At 41.0% G+C, this 19,032-nt stretch overlaps 1 protein-coding gene across 2 annotated transcripts; it reads right to left on the bottom strand.

Moving 5' to 3' along the window:
- Positions 1 to 1,481: 1,481 nt before the first annotated feature.
- Positions 1,482 to 18,769, bottom strand: NOP2 (NOP2 nucleolar protein). 2 transcript variants are annotated; one of them, XM_070935358.1, is made up of 16 exons: positions 18,618 to 18,769; positions 14,839 to 14,884; positions 12,133 to 12,197; positions 11,433 to 11,671; positions 10,224 to 10,267; positions 9,939 to 10,104; positions 8,893 to 9,084; positions 8,274 to 8,363; positions 8,102 to 8,189; positions 7,852 to 7,992; positions 4,442 to 4,581; positions 4,033 to 4,122; positions 3,108 to 3,230; positions 2,925 to 3,022; positions 2,689 to 2,819; positions 1,482 to 2,026 (listed from the first exon to the last, which is right to left on the bottom strand). In XM_070935358.1, the coding sequence occupies exons 1-16, from the start codon at positions 18,721 to 18,723 to the stop codon at positions 1,701 to 1,703; spliced, it is 2,085 nt and encodes a 694-aa protein (XP_070791459.1). In that variant the 5' UTR covers positions 18,724 to 18,769; the 3' UTR covers positions 1,482 to 1,700. The 2 variants fall into 2 exon arrangements, with proteins under 2 accessions (XP_070791459.1, XP_070791460.1); XM_070935359.1 differs by having other exon boundaries at positions 8,893 to 9,092; positions 9,953 to 10,104.
- Positions 18,770 to 19,032: the final 263 nt, after the last annotated feature.

Raw genomic sequence — 19,032 nt, 5'->3', positions numbered from 1 at the left:
TGATTTAATGTATAAAACTCCTAAGGGCACCTGAGAATGTGCAGAGATCAGTTTTCTGTCCAAACTCTTTAACTTGTTCACAGATTATCTGAACCTGGGGGTGAACAGTGGAATACACATTTGGAAGGAACACTAACTTCCTCGGTATAGTGTAATCCCATGAAAAAGATCCCAAAAGATATGTACTAAATGAAAAAAATATGTTTTGCAGATTTTTATTCCATGCTATTGACAAGCATCTTAATCATTACAGAATTCAACCAAACATTCTTAATGTCCAAACAAAATGAATAGCTTTTCTTAAAAGGAGTTGAAAGACCAGCATGATCTAGAACAAAAATGAGGCCCTGTAATATTTACCTCCAGTCAGATGGTTTCCTGCCTTCTTTCCAGCTCCTCAGTTCATACTCATTTTGTATTCTGGAATTCACACAACATTCTGTGGTTTCAGCAGTTAAAGCATATGCTGAGTCTTCATTGCCTACTTTGAAGGGGAACAGCCTTCTTGGACTTTTGCTCAAATTCACTCCAGTTTACCAGATACCTGGTTCCATTTTAGCTTCCATCTTTTCCATACTCATTCCCTGCTATTAGTGCAGCCATTAAAATTCAGACTAACAGAGAATAGAAAAAATATTGATCCAAAGACATTGTCAAATTCTACAGCCTCAAGCAATAAAATTTGCTTTTTATTGAGCAAGTAAAATTCATGCTTAATTTTTGTAGTCTTGTTATTTTGTTTCTGTTCAGGAACAATCAACTGTGCCTAGGATCCCTTCAAATTAAATGTACTTGGTTTACTTCCCCACACAAAAACGCTGACACATACCATACTGGTAGATAGGCAGCAAATGTCCTGGCAGGTTTTCAAGCCCCAGACCTTCTGACTAAGCACACACTAGCTGAGAGTGCTTTAAAGACGCCCAGGGCAGGGAACACCACCATCTGAGGACCACTTCTGAAAACAGCCTCATCTATTGGATTTTTGGAGAGCAGCAAGATAGATCAGGGCTTCAGCTGCAGAGCTTTGTCATTATTGGTTAGATTTACACCCACCCTTTCTCTAAGAGCTCCAGGCATCCTATACAGAATTCTCTGTTTATTTTATTCCCCATGATCATGTTAAAAAGGCTGGACTGGGAGGAAGTGTGAACTAGGACTTTGGTCTCTCCAATCCTTGTCCAACATTGTAACGCTATACCATGCTGCACCTGTGTGCAATTAAGTTTAAAATACAAGCTTTTGTTTTTAAAATTCCATATACGTAATTTGCAACCTTTAAAACCCACCATCTCAGAAAGCAACCAGGAACCAATGAAATAGGTTTATGATTAAATGAAACCAAATTACGCGCTGCATAAAGTTGTGTGTGCTTGCTTGCAATATGTATTAGCCTTCTCCAAAATTCTTCCAAGAATTTTAATAGCCCCAAGTGTTGAACTCAGCTGCAGATGACAAGGAAGTGTTATCCAGACACATCATGGAATCAGGGAAATTTTTAATGACAGGTAGTGGTCTCATACAAATAGTCTCTGCCCTTCAACAGGCTAAAAATAAATGAAACAACTGAAGCGCAAAGGGGAAATGCCTTCTGCACAAGTCTTGCCAGGATAAGTTATCTTGGTAGTCAAGATCTCCCACCAGTCACCCCAGAATTGCCAGCAATTATTCCATGATGTATCAAACATAATGGCCTCCTTCTACTTGGGGTTTCGTTGTACCCCGCCTTTTTTTCTGGGAGTTGACTTAGCTCTTAGTCCTCCAGGAGAGGGATTCAAGAGTCTGGACTTTTTCTGAAAATTGCTCTGCTTGGAGGCAGCAAGCGGTTTCTTCTTTTTATTAGCTTTCAACTCTCCTTTAGCCTCCTTCCTGGCTGCGATTACAGCTGAAAGCTCTTGCTTTGAAGCCTGCTGCTGACTGGCTTTACTTTCTGGACCTTTTTTCTTTTTAGGTGGAGGCCCAGTTGGAGTTGGAGGAGATCCATCTTTTACTGTTTGCATTGTTAGCTCCTCACTGGGCGCTTCATCTAGAAGTTAAAAAATAAAGTTGGATTAGGAGCAACCATCAGATTACGACGTTTTCAGTTTTTAATCAATTTCAGGTTTTAACATCTTTAACAGGAAATTTCTGGGCCCCAGTTATTACTAAAGGTTCTGAGAAGAGGTGGTACAAACCCAATTCTCATTTTAATTCAAACTGCACCTTCCTCACTGCTGTTAGAAAAAGGTATTAGGATGTTCAAACCACATAATAATTTACAGTTGATTAATTTACTTTAAGAGTTAGCTTCACTGGAACACGTTTGTAAAATGTTAAATTCATTTACACATATTGTTGTAAAGGTGTGCAGCGTTTGGGTCTAATGCAGGCAAGAGGGCTTTGGATCCAAAAAAGTATCCTTGGCCTACACTGCAAAGGAGCTTTTTTTGGCCCTGCATGATAGCTTCATGGGCTCAGCAAAATACTTGTCTGAGTTAAACATGTACAGGTACTGTTCAGGTCCACCTCAAAATAAAGCCTTATTAGTCAACTAAATAGGTTCTGTGGATAGCAAGATGAAGGATAATCCAGCAAAGTAGTGTATTCTGGTTGAAGATGTTAATTAATTTCCAGGTTTATGATTCCTGGTGGGTGTTGTTTGTTAGCAAAACAAGATTTCTGAAAAAGGCAAGCTTTCAGATTCATTACCTTTCTGAGGTTTAGGAATGGCATTGGAAAATTTTTTCAATTTGGCCACAAAAAAACCATCCATATTGTGGGTGTGCGGATAGAAACGGCGTGTAGATTTCAAGGAAGGGTGGAAACGACGCTCCCTAAACCTAGTTAGATAAATGCAAAGAAAAAGTGATGCATTTCCAATACCCGAAGACTTTGAGCTAATGTCCACTGCCCCACTCCATTTTTCAGAATTAAGAGATACAAACCGGGTAAATCCTTCTTTGCCAAAGTCCAGACCTGTTGGCACCAAGCGGACGTTGCGCTTCTTCAGGGCATAATCCACCACCCACTCGTTTTCTTCTACCTGTCACCACAGAGTACAGGCAATCAGATTGGTCAACGTCTCCAGCAGAACAAAAGTGGAGACAGCAAATAAAACAGACACCTACCATGACTGAACATGTGCAGTAGACAACGTATCCCCCAGTCTCAGAGGTTGCGTTAACAGAGTCAATGGCACTGAGGATCAATTCCTTCTGTAGGTGAGCACAGCGCAAAATGTCCTTTTCATCCTGAAAAAAGGCAGAAAGATAAATATTAATAGAAACAAATCTCAGTACTTTTTTTTTAAAGGGGAGATTACAAACTTTCCACCAGGAGACAGAGGGGGGACTGAACTCTACTTTTCTGAATTTCTCAGTGGCTTTTATACCATCAGCAAGGGTCTAGAATGTGGACAGAAGAGGATTGCACGGACAGTGCTCATAGTTGGGGCATTGCTTTCTGGAGGTGTTGCTAAGGAATTTGGTCAAAGCATTCATTTTGCCAGAGTTTGTGTTGTTGCTTTTTAAAATTTATTTGAGTTCTATAGCCACTCATCTCAACAGGTAACTCAAACCAATTATTCTCAGGCTATTATTTCAAAAATAAAATAAACTTTTCTGCTCTTCTGGTTGCCTTTGTTCATTTATACTCTTTGAACCTGTTAAAACAAGTCTTATTCAGTAGTATACCTTTTATTATCAGGTTTCTAAATATACTCCAAGAGTTCCACAAGAGTTCAGACTAATCCACAACTTCAATTGTTTGAATTTCTCTTTGAACTAATCTCATTTATATGCCAGACCTTAACCAACCCAGTGTGGACCTTTCACACTGTTTAGTTCCATGACCAATTCTTCCAAGGGACAGATCTAGCCAAAAGTGTTAACTTCTGACCAGATGAAATCTCTCACTTCTTTCAGATATCTTTAGAGAGGCACCTCGGTTGAGCTTGTAGCAATTTATGAGAAGAACGGATGTATCATTCTGAGCTACTCCGCATGCCCGTTCCGATACTGCTGTGCTTCATGTAGTGAGAATGAATAAATTTACCTTATTAGTTTTGACTGTGGGGTCCTTTGAAATAACACCAGTACCACTGCAGGGAGCATCAAGCAAGACTCTGTCAAATCCACCCAATACCTTAAGATGAGGAAAAATGGATTTAGAAGGAAGTTTCTCTCTTGATTCTCTCTGCTCTTGATTTGATCAGCTTAATAGCTGAAGAATAAACTCTTATCTTGAAGTCTACTGTTCCCCACAGAGCAGAAGGCAAACCAGCCACGTCTGGTCCTCCCTGCCCTCCTCAGCAATCTGGGCATGAGTCCTGCTCAGCAGGAGAAGGTTGAGGCAGCTGGCTGATAAGAGTTGATGCAGCTTTGCCCCTGAGTTACCTCAAGAAGGGACAGGTGCCCCTCATCCCAGAAGACACATGGGGCCAATGTCCTCAGTAGCAGCATACCTTAGGAAACTGGCGCCCATCACAGTGGCTCACAACAGTGTTTGTGACTCCTAAGCGGTGCAAGTTTCCCACCACGCTGTGCAAACGCTCAGCATTGCTGTCATTAGCTAGTATCACCCCTGTGTTCTTCATCAGCTGAGCTGTCGGGCAGAATAGAAAAGTGCACGTCAGCCCTGCCTTTGCACCAATGATGCAGCAACTCCCAAGAGGCTTCCATTCCTTCCACACAATGTGCTGTTTTGGAGTTTCCTACCTAGGCAAATCCTTCTCCTCTGTACAAAATGGAGAAGATTGCTTGCCTTTCCTATAAAGTAGCCTTCTCTGTAGGTTATTCAGCACATCTCTAAACTCCTTAGACTGTCTTTAAAAAAAAGTTGGTTGAGGACAATATTTCTCCATTTCCTCCCTAAAGCCAGACATGACATTTAGTTCCCTCTAGGCTGCTTGTTATGAAACAACTTAGCAACAACCAAGGCAACAAGGTTGGCAACAGTATTTTTATGGCATTTGAAGGCTGGCTAGGGAATTTTGGGAGCTGAAGTCCACACGGCTTAAAAGTTGTTGAGGTTGAAAAACACTGGTTTAGTAAACAAAATTGAAAGGCAAAAAACCCTACTTCCTATGAGAAATGCAGAAAACAAGGAGGATTACAAGGATATGCAGGCTTCATTACCAAAGCAACAAGAGGTGAAATATGTCATGAGTCCACAATAGATAACATTTGGAAGGGATTTAGATATCTCTCTATTTCACAGGAGTACAAGAAGGGAGAGGACATAAGACCTGCCAGTTGGCCTGGGGACCAAATGGGAGAATTCCATGTGGAGGAAGCTTCTGGACTGATGGCAGATTCTACCTCCCCACTTGCCCTCTGCTCTTCACCCACTCATCTTTTTGGTTATCATATTGATGTATTATCCTTTTGTGTTCCTTCGTCATTGTTTATTTTATTGTTCTACTAGCTACAAAACTATGTGATCGGGCTTAATAAATCAACACTTAAGAGTTTGAAAATTAATGAGTAGTTAGATCGGCCTCTCCTCTCCCCTTCTCTCCCTCAGGCTAGCCCCATAGAAGCCTCTCCCCTTCTCTCCCTTAGGCTTGCCGCACAGAAGCCTCTCCTCTCCTCTTCTCTCCCTCAGGCTGGCCCCACAGAAGTCTCCTCTCCTCTCCTCTCCTCTCCCTCAGGCTGGCTCTGGCAGCATGGAAGCTTCTGGTGCTAATATGGCTTCCAAAGCTGACAGATGGGGACTTTCTGGAATACTGACAGACCCCACAAAAGCCTCTCCTTCCCTCTCACTCAGGCTGGCTCCACAGAAGCCTCTCCTGTCCTCTCCTCTCTCTCAGGTTTGCCCCATAGATCCTCTCCTCTCCCCTTCTCTCCCTCAGGCTTGCCCCATAGATCCTCTCTTCTCCCCTTCTCTCCCTCAGACTTGGCCCCATAGATCCTCTCCTCTCCCCTTCTCTCCCTCAGGCTGGCCCCATAGATCCTCTCCTCTCCCCTTCTCTCCCTCAGGCTGGCTCTGGCAGCATGGAAGCTTCTGGTGCTAATATGGCTTCCAAAGCTGACAGATGGGGACTTTCTGGAACGCTGACAGATCCCACAAAAGCCTCTCCTCCCCTCTCACTCAGGCTGGCTCCACAGAAGCCTCTCCTGTCCTCTCCTCTCCCTCAGGTTTGCCCCATAGATCCTCTCCTCTCCCCTTCTCTCCCTCAGGCTGGCCCCATAAATCCTCTCCTCTCCCCTTCTCTCCCTCAGGCTTGCCCCATAGAAGCCTCTCCTCTCCTCTTCTCTCCGTCAGGCTGGCCCCACAGAAGCATCTCCTATCCTATCCCCTTCTCTCCCTCAGGCTTTCTAGCCTCTTCTCTCCATGAGGCTGGACCCACAGAAACATCTCCTATCCTATCCCCTTCTCTCCCTCAGGCTTTCTAGCCCCTTCTCTCCATAAGGCTTGCCCCACAGAAGCCTGTCCTATGCTATCCCATTCTCTCCAGTTATTTTCAAGTTGGGAGCGGGAGTAGAACGTCTAGCTAATTAGCATCAGAGTGTATTATAATAATATAGGAAATACTAATGCTCTGATGGTCATTTCAAAAAATCCTTTCTTAGTGAGCACCTAGAAGCCAAGAGGAACATACGCGGCAAATTTCAAGTTTGTAGGATTTACGGTTCTGGAGATTTCGTGATTAATGCGTGAATGGTTTTCACTTATATATATATATATTATTTTACTTCTGTTTGCGCTTCTTTCCTTTCTTCCTTTCTATTATTGTAAGCCGCCTAGAGTAGCCCCATAGCAAAATAGGTAGCAAATAAGTTTAACAAATAAAATAAATAAATAAATGTAGCACAGACTTGCAACTCTGTTATTATGGCCAATCTCAATCAAAGTAGTTTCAGATTTCCTATGAAGTTGATTGTCTGATCTGGTTCACCTAGTGGGACTGACAACAAGTGGCTTCAAATCAGAAAAAGATGCTGAAGTTGAAAAGATGAACCTAAACCTTGATTGCGCTGGTTCATACCAAACAATTACCTCAGGATTGGGGTGGGGAGACTATAATTTGCACACTCTTTCCCCCTAGCCATGCCACGTGAAGCAGTAACAACTGAAGAAAATATGTCAATTTAAAAACCCTCTGTCTGACATTAAAAAGATCTTGATAAAGTCCAATTCTCCATGACAATTCTACTGAATTCCAGCAAATAAGTAAAAAAAAAAAATCCTTTTCAAGCCAGGAATTAGGGAAATGGAATGGGAATAGAACCAGATATATTCTTTAATCTACCATATGCATTTCTGTGTTTATTGCAGGCATTCAAATACTACTCCGGTTGAAATATTAACAGGCTTCTTCTTTTGTATCAACTCAGGATATCTCTCCCTGCCCTCATTGAATCCGCGACATTCCCTCTCAAGAATAAAAAAATAAAATGGTAGCTGCACAGGGGGATAAAGTGTTACTCTTCTAATTTCTCAACCTACAGCTACTGTACTATATGGGAGTCCAGGGAAACATGGAGCTATACTTTACTCTGTCAAAGGCTTTAAAACTCATCTCCTGGCATTACTTCTACTCTTGTTTTCATCATCTGGCTCTCTTGCTGGGAGGATGAGAAATCAGAGGGTGAGGAGAAAGACCAGATTTTATTACTTTTTTTTTTTTTTACCTTTTCAACTCCCTGCCTATCCTACAAGTGAGAGCTATATTGCAGGAACTCAACTAAATCAATACGAAAGCTACAACTGTTCCTACAGAAAGAAGAGAATGACAATTTCTGTTTTCAAAAGAGAAGTGGACCTTCAGAAGGAGTCTGCCTTTTAATGGAGAGCATAGCGCAGCCTTGATGGTGGGCAGTCCCCAAAATGGGGAATTTGAACCCATTCTTCCCCAACAAACGTGAGTACCTATGTAACTGGTCTTGCCTCCTGGAGCACAGCACATGTCCAGAATGCGCTCATTTTCCTGAGGGGCCAGAGCCATAACAGGGAGAAGGCTGGAAGCACCTTGCAGCATGTAGTGTCCAGCTAAGTATTCTGGGGTGGCACCTAAAAGGGGGGAAAAAAGTAAAGACCAAAGGATAAATACAGGGAAAGCAATGGCAGAGCGCATGTATAGAGGCAGGATTTGGGGGAGAAAGAGAAAAGGGATACTCACCTATAGGCACAGAGGAGTCATAAACAACAAGCCCAGTTTTTGACCACTTTCCTAATGGGTCTAAATTCACTCCACGATTTATCAAGGCCTGCAACACAAAGGAGGCAGTTTAGCTCTTCCAATCATGGCAAAAGAAGAGGAAAAAAAGGGCTGGGGATGCTCAGGTACACACCTGAGCTAAATCACGGCGTCTTGTCTTCAATGTATTGGTACGGAGGGTCAGTGGCCGAGAGACCTCATTGGCTTCCAAGAATTCAACCAGCTAAAAGCAGGCAGAATGAAAGAATGGGAATTTTTCCTCATCAAGAAGCAGTGGTTATACACACATTGTTTTTTTTCCCATGGAGTAGAAGTAATTGAGCTAACACTTGATTTAAAGAATACTGATCTATCTAAAGAGGCGAATAGGGCAAAACTGAAAATTCTTTGTTCTTGTCAACTGAGGCTATGCAAGAAATCAAGACCAGTTCTTAGTCTCCTAATAATAATCTAAAGGCAAAAAGCATCTCGTCAGCCAGAGCTAATATTATGTGGGGAGAAGCTTTGATTTCAGGGAAGAAGAGGAATATTTACAATTATACTGGACTTCTTGCAGAAAGCAGATCTGCGCTAATGTATGTGTGCACATTGATCTACATGTCAATACAGTGAAACTTACAAACAAAAGAAATTGAAGACTAAGAAAATTTTGGCACCAAAATAATTATCTGCCAAGATTTCAGGTCTGTTCTTGACTGCAGCCACCAAGCTTTTGTGTTTCTGACTAAAAGTCTTTCTAGAAAAATAAGTACCTCAGACAGAGGGAAGAGTTCTGTCATCTTTCCAATTAAGAAATCACTGTAAGAGTAATATGCAGCAAGATCCTGATGCAGAAGGGATAAATATTCCTGCCTTGAGCGTCCATTCTCTCGCTTCGAACTGAAATCCTGAAGCACCTCCATATTATCTTTTATACGCTGATGAATGAGTTGGAGATCAGGAGGCTGAGCAGGTGAAAAGGAATTAAGGAACAACCACAAATGAAACTGTCTTATACCAAGTCAGATAACTGATTTTACTAATAGCTTACTCAGCCTTTTGAAATACAGATTCCAGAGATTATTGATTCCATCAGCAACTTCTTCAGGCCTCCACAACAGGGGCACAAAAGAGTAGCTGGAACCTACCAAACAAGGGACCACTGGTTAGGTTTACACAAATCCAAACCACAACTATGACAGCAAAAATATACTTTTGCAGTCCAGATTTGGTAATCTTAGTACTTTGTTTGGTCCCCTTGCACAAATATAAAAGTTACAAGCAAAGTACTTTGAATCCCAATAAGGCAACATTAGGGTTTGAAGCTTAATTTGCACTTTGAACCTTCATATTCTACCATCCAAAATACAAACTGGTTGTGAAAGTGTGTCACACTGGAATCGCACCACATTCATTTACTTATTACATATTTATCTCATTTAAAAACAATCCTAAAAAAGAAATGAGCTGAAATGTTTCAGAGAGGTATTGATACCTAAGCTCTCTTCCAAGAAAGCAATTCAGGACTGCCATCCTTTTATGGAAAGTTTAACAGATTATTAAGCGGTCTATATGAATTCACCATACAGACCCTATAATCAAGGGTTTCCTAACCACGGCAACTTTGACACGTGGACTTCAACTCCCAGAATTCTCCATCCAGCTATGCTAGGGAATTCTGGGAGCTGAAGTCCATGTGCCAAGGTTGGGAAACTTTGCCTATAACAAAGCTGTGCCATACAAAGGGATCTCTAGGGAAAGACTCAGGAGGAGGCACAGAGCAACTCTGGACAACCCCCTTAATATTCTCTGGGCCCACCAGGATAAGGATATCTTCTTTCTCTATCTCCTGCCCACTGGGAAGCACGAAACACTCCTCTGCCTCCATGTTGAGCTGCAGGTCTGTGTCCTTTTCTTCTTCTTGCTCTACCCTCTGCTTGGACTGTGGTGTCTCATCTTCACTGTCATCCTCACTGATGTCCAGCCTGCAACCCACACAAAAACCATTTTGCAAGGGGACACAAAGAGTAGGAGAAAAATTGGATCTATTGTAAGAGGGAAAAGCTCAGCAATTCCCCCAAATCAAATATTCTGGATTACTCACCCTTCCATCTTTTGTTTTTGAGCAGCTCGTTCTATAGGCAGGAGCTGAATGTAAAAGCACACAAAGAACCACTTAATCAAAGGCCAGGAGTATCCTCTCCCCACCCACTCTGAATAATGCAATCTACAATATAAGGAACGGGAAGGGAAAGTATATTAACATCAACTTCATTTGATTAGATCGAGAAGGCTTCCCGATTCTGGGTGGTCTTAGAGCAACCCCCAAGCTGTGGCCCATTAGGAAACAAGCCCCGCAAGTGAGTGGAGCTTCATTTGCACATGCACAGGATCTAGGTAGCGCATGAAACCACACATACACCCTCAGGTCCATGGAAAAATTATTTTCCATAGATCTGGTCCCTGGTGCCCAGAAGGTTGGGGACTATTGCCTTAGAGAATCCCATCTGTGGGTTTTTTAAAATATAAAATATGTACTCATTCTGTGAATGCAGCTACCTTTTATAAATTGTAATGGCAACACTAATACAGAGTAGAACCAGTCACAAAAAAACAACAACCCCAAAACAAAATAGGAGTAGGAGATCCTTATAGAAATCATTTCCTTAAACTTCAAAAGAAATTGCTTCAAGGTGCTGCAGCAGACCATCCTATTTCAGTGGAAGAGCTTTTCCCCGGGACAATAATAATGATGGGGAAATGTATTGGGGTGGTGGTGGGGGGAGAGGAGGTGGAAGGAGAGAGGAAGGAAGGAGCAAGATTAAAGTGACCATTATTTTTCATTATTACTCAGCAAGGCTCAAAGCAAACCTTTGGAAAAGCTAGGAGGCAAATAAATAAAACAAACTTCCCACCACCCTGACATCTCTTGCACAACACTCAAAACTGACAGTTTCTGCTCAGTAACAAAGTCCTAGGCAAGAGGCAAACATCTTCTTCAGCCTTTCAGGTTTTCTTGGTCATTCAGGCAGATCCCCAGAGTTGGTCTTAGTAACTAAGTTAAATAAAAAACATACATATCTCCTAGCATATTGTTTGTATAGCCCAGCTGCTTTGAAATGTTAGATTACAGTGCATCCCAACACAGAATATGGGGTTCTAAGTCAGGGACAAAATGGCCCAAGAGACAGAGCAGAGATACAAATTTCAAATAGGAGACAATGACACAAGAATTCCCACCTTAATAAATAAGAAATATTTCCATCTATCTGAGTAACAGCCACCAAAAAGCATTATTGCCAAATATTCTTACCTCTTCATCACTAGAGGAAGCAACTCCATAGTCATCCATAATTTCATCCTCACTTAGATCATCTTCATCACTGAAAGCCATACTTTCTTCTTCGTTTTCTTCACTCTCTTCGGTCCTGGATCTTTTCTTCCTTAAGGCAGAGGAAGCGAGCTGCATGGCAGCATCAGTGCTGCAGTTAGTTGGGCTGTCCTCTGGGGAACTTTTCCCCTTGTTTGCATTCTTGAGTGTTTTCTTTTTAGCTGCCAAGAAGGACAATAGAACATTTAAAAATGATGTAGAATGAGCCTTTGAGTTCCTGGGGTCCAAGCGACTGACATGAACAGACTGCAATAAATTGAAGTTGGACCTGGAGGAAGAAAAGAACAGATCCCATCCTCATTCTGCCTACACTGTCCCACTAGAACCCAGCTTCTGAATACTAGCCAGTGTCTGAAGTGGAATATCCTTCCTAGTCTCCTGAATTAACAGAAAAGAAATGACCAACAGTTACTCAATGGCTTAGTATTCTAGATGTTTTAGTATAGTCAGCATATGCTACTGGTAAGTATGGAAACTAAAGGCCTATATATCTGGATGATACAAAGTTGGGGAAGCACATTGCCTCTCTACATTCATCAATTGTAAACCCTGAATAGTAACAGCTCCAACTAACCTGCCTAAATAAGCTTAATGAAATATATTTTTGATTGTATCAATGTACCTGTCACATTTTGGTGATTCTTGTTCATCTGCAGTTGCTCAGATTTAATCCGTCTTTTTACAGCTCTAAAATGAAATAGAAGAATGAATAAAAGTCTATTATGTCCAAGACAGTAAAAACAAGGAACATGGATTTAATACTTTGAGTACATACATTTAAAGTGATTAAGTAGCAAAACAACAGTTTGAGAACAAAAAAAATGTTGGTTCTCCCTTATTGCCGTTTTAAATTCTTCACATTTACTATAAATAGGTGGATGTTTTTATTTCAGGAAAATTGTGTCAACTGTTGCTAAAAAGCCTAATAAAGAAACTGGGTTGAATGAAAGGCAACATCTCCAATGTTATAGGTCATCAGTAGATGGCAGTACTGATGCGTTGCAAGCTCTGATGTGTTTTTTTAGCATCAATTCTTTCACTTCATTTGGTGGGAAGTTGCTGTGAGAAAAATGTTATGTGGCTACTGTTTGTGAAATGGAAACCTGCAATGAATACTTGACAGTGCAATGCAATTGAATTTTTGACTACCAAAAAAAGTCTCTCCAACTAAAATTACACAACTATATGCAAGGTTGTTTATCATGATAACTATTCCAACATGAGTATTGTGCATTATTGGCAAAAAAAAATCTAAAGATGGTGATCTAAAGAGAGCTGATTTGTATGATCAAGTACAAAGGGGATGATTTGTGATAGAAACCAACATATTTTTTTTCACGAGAAAAGCTGATGAATTGATGAAGGAGAACTGGCAGATCACTCAAAGGGAAGTTGCTGCTAAATTTGGTATTTTACAGAAAGGTTTGGATCACATTATATGATGTTCTTCAATATCAGAATGTTGATGCAAGATGGGTTCCTTGTGTGCTGGTGAGAAATGAAAGCTTCAGAAGTTTAAATTTGCCAGCAATTCTTATCCCAGACTCTGAATTGCAGACTCTTTCTGCAATTGCTGTCACATCATGAGGAATTTCCTCATTGCACTGGAATGCAATGAAATACGGGCTCATCATTATGACCCAGAAATGAAACATTAGTCTATATATATATAGTCAAAATGCTTCACCTGAGGAAAAAATTCAAAATTCAGGCATTGGTAGGAAAACTCATGGTTCTGATGATAATCACTTTGATTTCCTTGAACTTTGCGCTACTATCAACTAGAATGCCAAGTTGCAATACTGAAAACTTTGAAATAACAATTAAGCATAATTTGTAAGCAGAAAAAGGATATTTTGCTGCAACATAAACCTTAGACCTCATAAGCCACCCAAGAGGCAATGGCAAAATTAAATCTGACCATCTTACCCCATCAGCTGTACAGACTAAACTAGCACATGGGACTTCCACCTTTCCCCCAAATTAAAGGAATATTTTGGTGGATATCTGTTTGACTCCAAAAGGGATGGAAAGGACTGTCAGGACTTGGTTGAAGAAACAAAGTATGGCGCTCTTTCCTGACAGTTTTAAGAAGCTTGTCCATAATACTGTACTTCACTGGACCAAAAATGTAAAGACTGCACTATTAAGAATTGATTTGTGTGATCAAGAAAAAAAGCAGACAATTTGTGGCAGGAACTGATGAGTTTCACATGAAAAAGTTGATGAAGTGATTAAGGACAATAGATGAATCAAAGACAAATGGCTGTCACATTTGGCATTTCATATGAACAGAAATGTGCAGCAAATGTAATTATATGCAGAAATAAAAATAGCTAACAAAAGAACTAATTGCAAAGGGTATTTTCCTTTTTTATTAAAATACTCCCATGTAAAGTGATAGTGATGATAAAATGGGTGCCAAACTTGTGGCCCACGGGCCAGATGCATCACACGCTAGCCACACCCACCTGTTTTAGCGAAGGGGGAAAAAGTTATAATACTTTACGTGACAACGTGACGCCATGAGTTTGACACCCCTGGCATAAAAGATCACATTTAATCATATGGTTTGCTCTGAGCACTGATCAATCACTAACACTATTAATTTCTAATGCTAATCTACACACTTTAGTAAAAATAGGAACTATATGATTCAGGAACAACTAACCTTGGGATTTAAACTTAGCATTAAAAAAAAACAAATCTAAACCATATCACTACTACCCTAGCAATAAGTGCCAGGTGTTGTACACTAAATTGTAAATATTTACATTTGTTTTTAGTATCTTCAATATAATCTTATATTGGAGGTTCTTTTGGCTACAACCAAATGCCCCTCAGGGTTGATGAAACCGTTCATGCAGCACTTTATGGCATTCCACACTTTCTGTAATACAAGACTTTTGTCCCATCTAGAAAAAAGCCTCAAAATGCCATGTGTATGCGGCCCCCTGCAAGCCCCTCGTGCATGTGCACCCCCGCACGCCCTGCACATGCCCACACGCCCCCGCGCATTTGCAGCAGACCCAAAGACCAGCTTGCTGGCGGGAGGCGCATGCTCATGCACAGCAGAGCTGAACTGGTGCGATGGCTCACATGCCATCAGAGAAGGCGCTGTGTGCCACCTCTGGTACGCATGCCATAGGTTTGCCATCATGGATCTAGAGGGCCAAGTACTTCAGGACATTAATGAACAATATGGTAATTTAAAAATAATAAGCATCGCCAGTATAATAAATCCAATTATCAGCTGAAAACATTTTTATTGATAGGCAGGCATATTTAAAAAGACACTATTGTGAAATATGTTTTAATCTAAACTAACCTTCGTCGAGCATGACTGGAAAGTTTTGCTGCATTGTCATCAAGTGCTGGGAGAAAAAAAACAAACCACAACATTTTAAGAAGGGAAAATCTTTGTAAGAAATACAAAAACCTTCATGACATTTAAAGACCAACATGTTTCTCAGGCTTATGAACTGTTGTAGATAATGTGGAAGTTTTCAGTTCTTATGGGAAAGCTGGTTCCAACAAATCTGAATTTGATAGATCAGAGAAGTGAGACTTTTAATGCCAACAACAACAAACTTTTTAAAAAAGCTGTCAAACTACAAAATGCACATCTATGGAAAGATAGAACCAAAAGATCCTACTGTCTCAAGTCCTCCACATAAAATTGAAAGTATTTGCTAAAGTCTTGGGTATTCTTTTGCCTTTTGTCTTCCATTCTTCTATTCAAAATATTGGGATTTTCCTAATGAAGGATATATGACATTTGCAATTTGGTACAGTTGTCATGTAATTGATTAAATATTGAAAACTGATTTTTATGAAGCAACAAACCTGCATCAAATGGTTCAGGCAAGTTTACAGCAAGAAAATGAAGTATATTGCTACTGATTCAGTAAGATATATGGTTTTGGTAAATAATATAGTTTGATTTCCATACCTCTTCCCTCCCCAGCACAAAATTAAATACCATATTTTTGGACTATAAGACACACCTAGCTTTTGGGGAGGAAACCAAGAGAAAAAAATCTGCCTCTGCCTCTGAGCAATTTGCCTCCTTGCAGCAAACAGCAAAGTCAGCTTCAGCACAGCCTGATTTAGCATGAGCAGCTGATTGATGGTTGGAGCTGCCTCCCGGAATACTGTCTAGCCCTATCAGCTGTTCCAGGTATCGCCACCGCCCATCGCCGCTGCTGCCTATTGCCTCCATGTGTCCTGTTTTTGGCTTCCGTGCGCCATTTTTGGCCTCCGCTCATCCTGTTTTTGCCCCATTCCAGGTGGGGATAGGTGGCAGCAGCGGCGATCCCCAGAGCCTGGAACAGCTGATAGGCGGCATTCAGGGAGGCAGATCCAACCACCAATCAGCTGCTCAAGCTAAATTGGGCTGTGCTGAAGCTGACCAGGCTGTTTGCTGCAAGGAGGCAAATTGCTGGAAGGCAGAGGCCGTCAGGTGGGTGGAGCTTCGGCAACATTCGCTGTATAAGAGGCACAGACATTTCTTTTATAATTTTTATTAATATATTCTATACACTAATACACAAATAAAATATACAATCCTGTCACCATGGTATAATATACATATATATAATATACATGTATATTATATACATATATATAATATACATATAATAATACATTGTCCATAAGTATAAAATCATTCCTTTATACATACATATTTGCCACCATATATATATATATATATATATATATACATCATCATATATCTATTCTATCCCACCTTTTCTGGACCCAATCGTACCATACTTTCCAACTGTTATAAAATTCTGAATCTTTTTTACCATTGATCAATCTAGTTAATCTATCTGATTCCGCACACTCATTAATTTTATATATTATTTTCAAATCTATCGGTAAGTATTGATTTTTCCACTCCTGCGCATACGCTAATCTTGCTGCAGTGATAATGTGAATCAACAAGAACCATATATCTGATTTAACATTCAAAGGTTTTGCCCCCAATAGGAAAATCTCAGGTCTTAATTCCAAATTAATCTGTGTAATTTCCAAAATCCATTGCCGTATTTTTTTCCAATATTTAACCGCCTGCGGGCAGGTCCACCATTGGTGAAAATAGGTTCCATTGCTGTAACCGCACTTCCAACAGCAGGCAGATGTCCCGGGAAACATTTTAGCTAATCTCGCCGGGGGGAGATGCCACCGGTAGAGGAGGCATAGCGAGGAGGAGGCACAGACATTTCCACCCACTTTTTTTTGGGGGGGGGGGGAAGTGTGTCTCATACACTGAAAAATAGGGTATATACACATACAACAGAAAACACTTTCCCTTATAATTTTTTGAATGGCCTTTTAATCTTTTTACATTAACAAAAATTAGGTCTTTTGTTTAAGAGAAAACATAAAAGTAAATAAGCAGGTGGTTTACTTAATTCTCAATAGAAACATGTCAACAAATGTTTTCAAGTACTGTACTACAGCCTTAGAATTCTTACAACTAGCCTAAAACGAAAAGCAGATATTGCTTCGCTACATGAAATACAGTGTTTGAAGTTTAGTGCCCTACCCAAAGCCAACTCCGCACTATAGATCTGAGATTTGAATACAGTATATCCTTAATAGGTATGGATCAATATCAGGAACATGAATTTGATCTCAGACTAAGCACACCAACAGGCAAAATTCTGAATACTTAATCACTTTAAATCAAATACAGAAAAAAAGAGCTCATAAAATCAACTTGTTGGTGGATTGCAGGAATGGCACCATAGCAAAAAAGGATGTGCTTTATGTACTGTAATGTGCTATCCACCAAAGAATCATCCAACTCAATCTTCATTCCTAAAAACTGGAGGCCAGGGGGAAGAACTGAAATCTATTTTGCTTGATTTATGTGCCCAGTCCTGAGAGAAAAATCAGGAATTTGCTAGCAGTTTTTCCAACTAATAAATTTTAACAAAAGCATAAGCTTTTGTGAGTTGTAGCTCACTTCATCCAATGCACAGAAAGGCTAAGCTGATATAGAATTTAAATTGGGCAGAGGCCATGGAGGGGAGGGGATTAAAGAGAGGTTGGTTAGACAAATATGAGAAGATTACAGTATCTTATAAAGTGACAATAGTCATGTGATCAAAACCATTGCTGGAATCGTTTGAGATTGCCAGAATCCTTTGATGTACATAAGTTCAGCAATTTTTTTCTAAACAATGAAGTTAAAAGTCTTGACTCTGAAGTTAAAGTTTTTTCAAAACAGTAACTTTGAGATCTGCTATAGATACCGAGATTGCTTTGTCCTTGTTTTGAGCCAAGATCTCAAATGTGTGCATATAAATTCTTAGACATCACAACTCAAAACAAGGACAAATTAATATCAGGGTATCTCAGCTCCCAGGTCACTCTACGGCAAATCTCAAAGCGACTGTTTTTGAAAAGCAGGACTTTGAACGCACCATCCACTGAGAAATTTCAATAGAAGAGAATCTATGTAGCTCAGGGTCGAATTGTGGAGTCCTTGATACTCCTGAGCTTGGTTGTTTTCTGGCAGACGTTTCGTTAACCATGCTGCCACCATACGGGAAGTGCTCTGAAGAGGTTATCTGGCTGGGTAATGAAATGTCCACAAGAAAATAAATAAGCTCAGGGAGCACCAAGGACTCCATATCAAAGGCTTTTAGTCTATCTCAAAAGGCTGCAACAAACCCCGAAGGCTTTTAACCCAATACAATTGCTAATCCATTAAGACAGGGGTCTCCAACCTTGGCAGACTTGTGGACTTCAACTCCCAGAATTCCTCAGCCAGCTTTGCTGGCTGAGGAATTCTGGGAATTGAAGTCCACAAGTCTTTAAGTTGCCAAGGTTGGAGACCCCTGCATCAAGAGGCTTGTAATCTGCCTCACCTGTAACCCTGTAAGCCTCCCAATTCCCCACCGTAACCCTACATCAGTCTAGCCACTGCACACGTGGGGGAGGGAATCGCACTTCATGAAAGCCGATGCCTTCGAATAAAATGAGTTAATGGGAAAAAGTGCCAGCAGATTCCCCATTAATTTTTTTTTTACCATCCTAGGCTAATTGCCTACGTTGTCCACCGGCACGAAGTTCTGGCATTGAGTGACTTACCGGGCGGCAAAAAGCGGGCGAGCTCCTGCTCCGCCCCACGCTGCTTGCGGGCTTTCCGACCTGGCCCCCGCTTTGCCTGCCGGCTCGGGTCCAACTTGCGCCCCATGGCTTCGATTTGAAGGCCTCCGCTTTGGCGTGGAGTGGGACACGTGGGTAAGCTCCGCCCCCTCCGTGAACATCCCGACTTCCTTCCGTTTTCGGACAAATCTCATTGGCCGCTCCTTTCTCCCCCCCTCCACTTACTTCTGCGGCCTTGTGATTGGTTAGTTAGTTGCCGCTTTCTTTGATTCATAAGATTGTGAGGGCGAATACTTTGGAGGGATTTCGTTGCTCTTTTCTCTTGCACAGTACAGCAAGGGTGGGGGGAGGCTGGTCCGCAGAAATAAATAGGAAAAGAAAAAAAAAGTCGAAAGCG

Source organism: Pituophis catenifer, unplaced genomic scaffold, assembly GCF_029215685.1.
Source record: "Pituophis catenifer annectens isolate HBS135680 unplaced genomic scaffold, rPitCat1.0.hap2 SCAF_2, whole genome shotgun sequence".
Lineage (NCBI taxonomy): Eukaryota > Metazoa > Chordata > Lepidosauria > Squamata > Colubridae > Pituophis > Pituophis catenifer.
This window is presented reverse-complemented; position numbering and strand designations above follow the sequence as displayed.

Bases quoted from the DNA above. Each gene is read 5' to 3' on its own strand.
- NOP2 (XM_070935358.1), bottom strand. From the start codon at position 18,723: ATGGGGCGCAAGTTGGACCCGAGCCGGCAGGCAAAGCGGGGGCCAGGT. The intron at 8,364-8,892 runs GTACTTATTTTT...GCCTGCTTTTAG, and splicing joins AACTCTTCCCTCTGTCTGAG to CTGGTTGAATTCTTGGAAGC. The intron at 4,123-4,441 runs GTATGCTGCTAC...CCTCATCTTAAG, and splicing joins ATGGGCGCCAGTTTCCTAAG to GTATTGGGTGGATTTGACAG.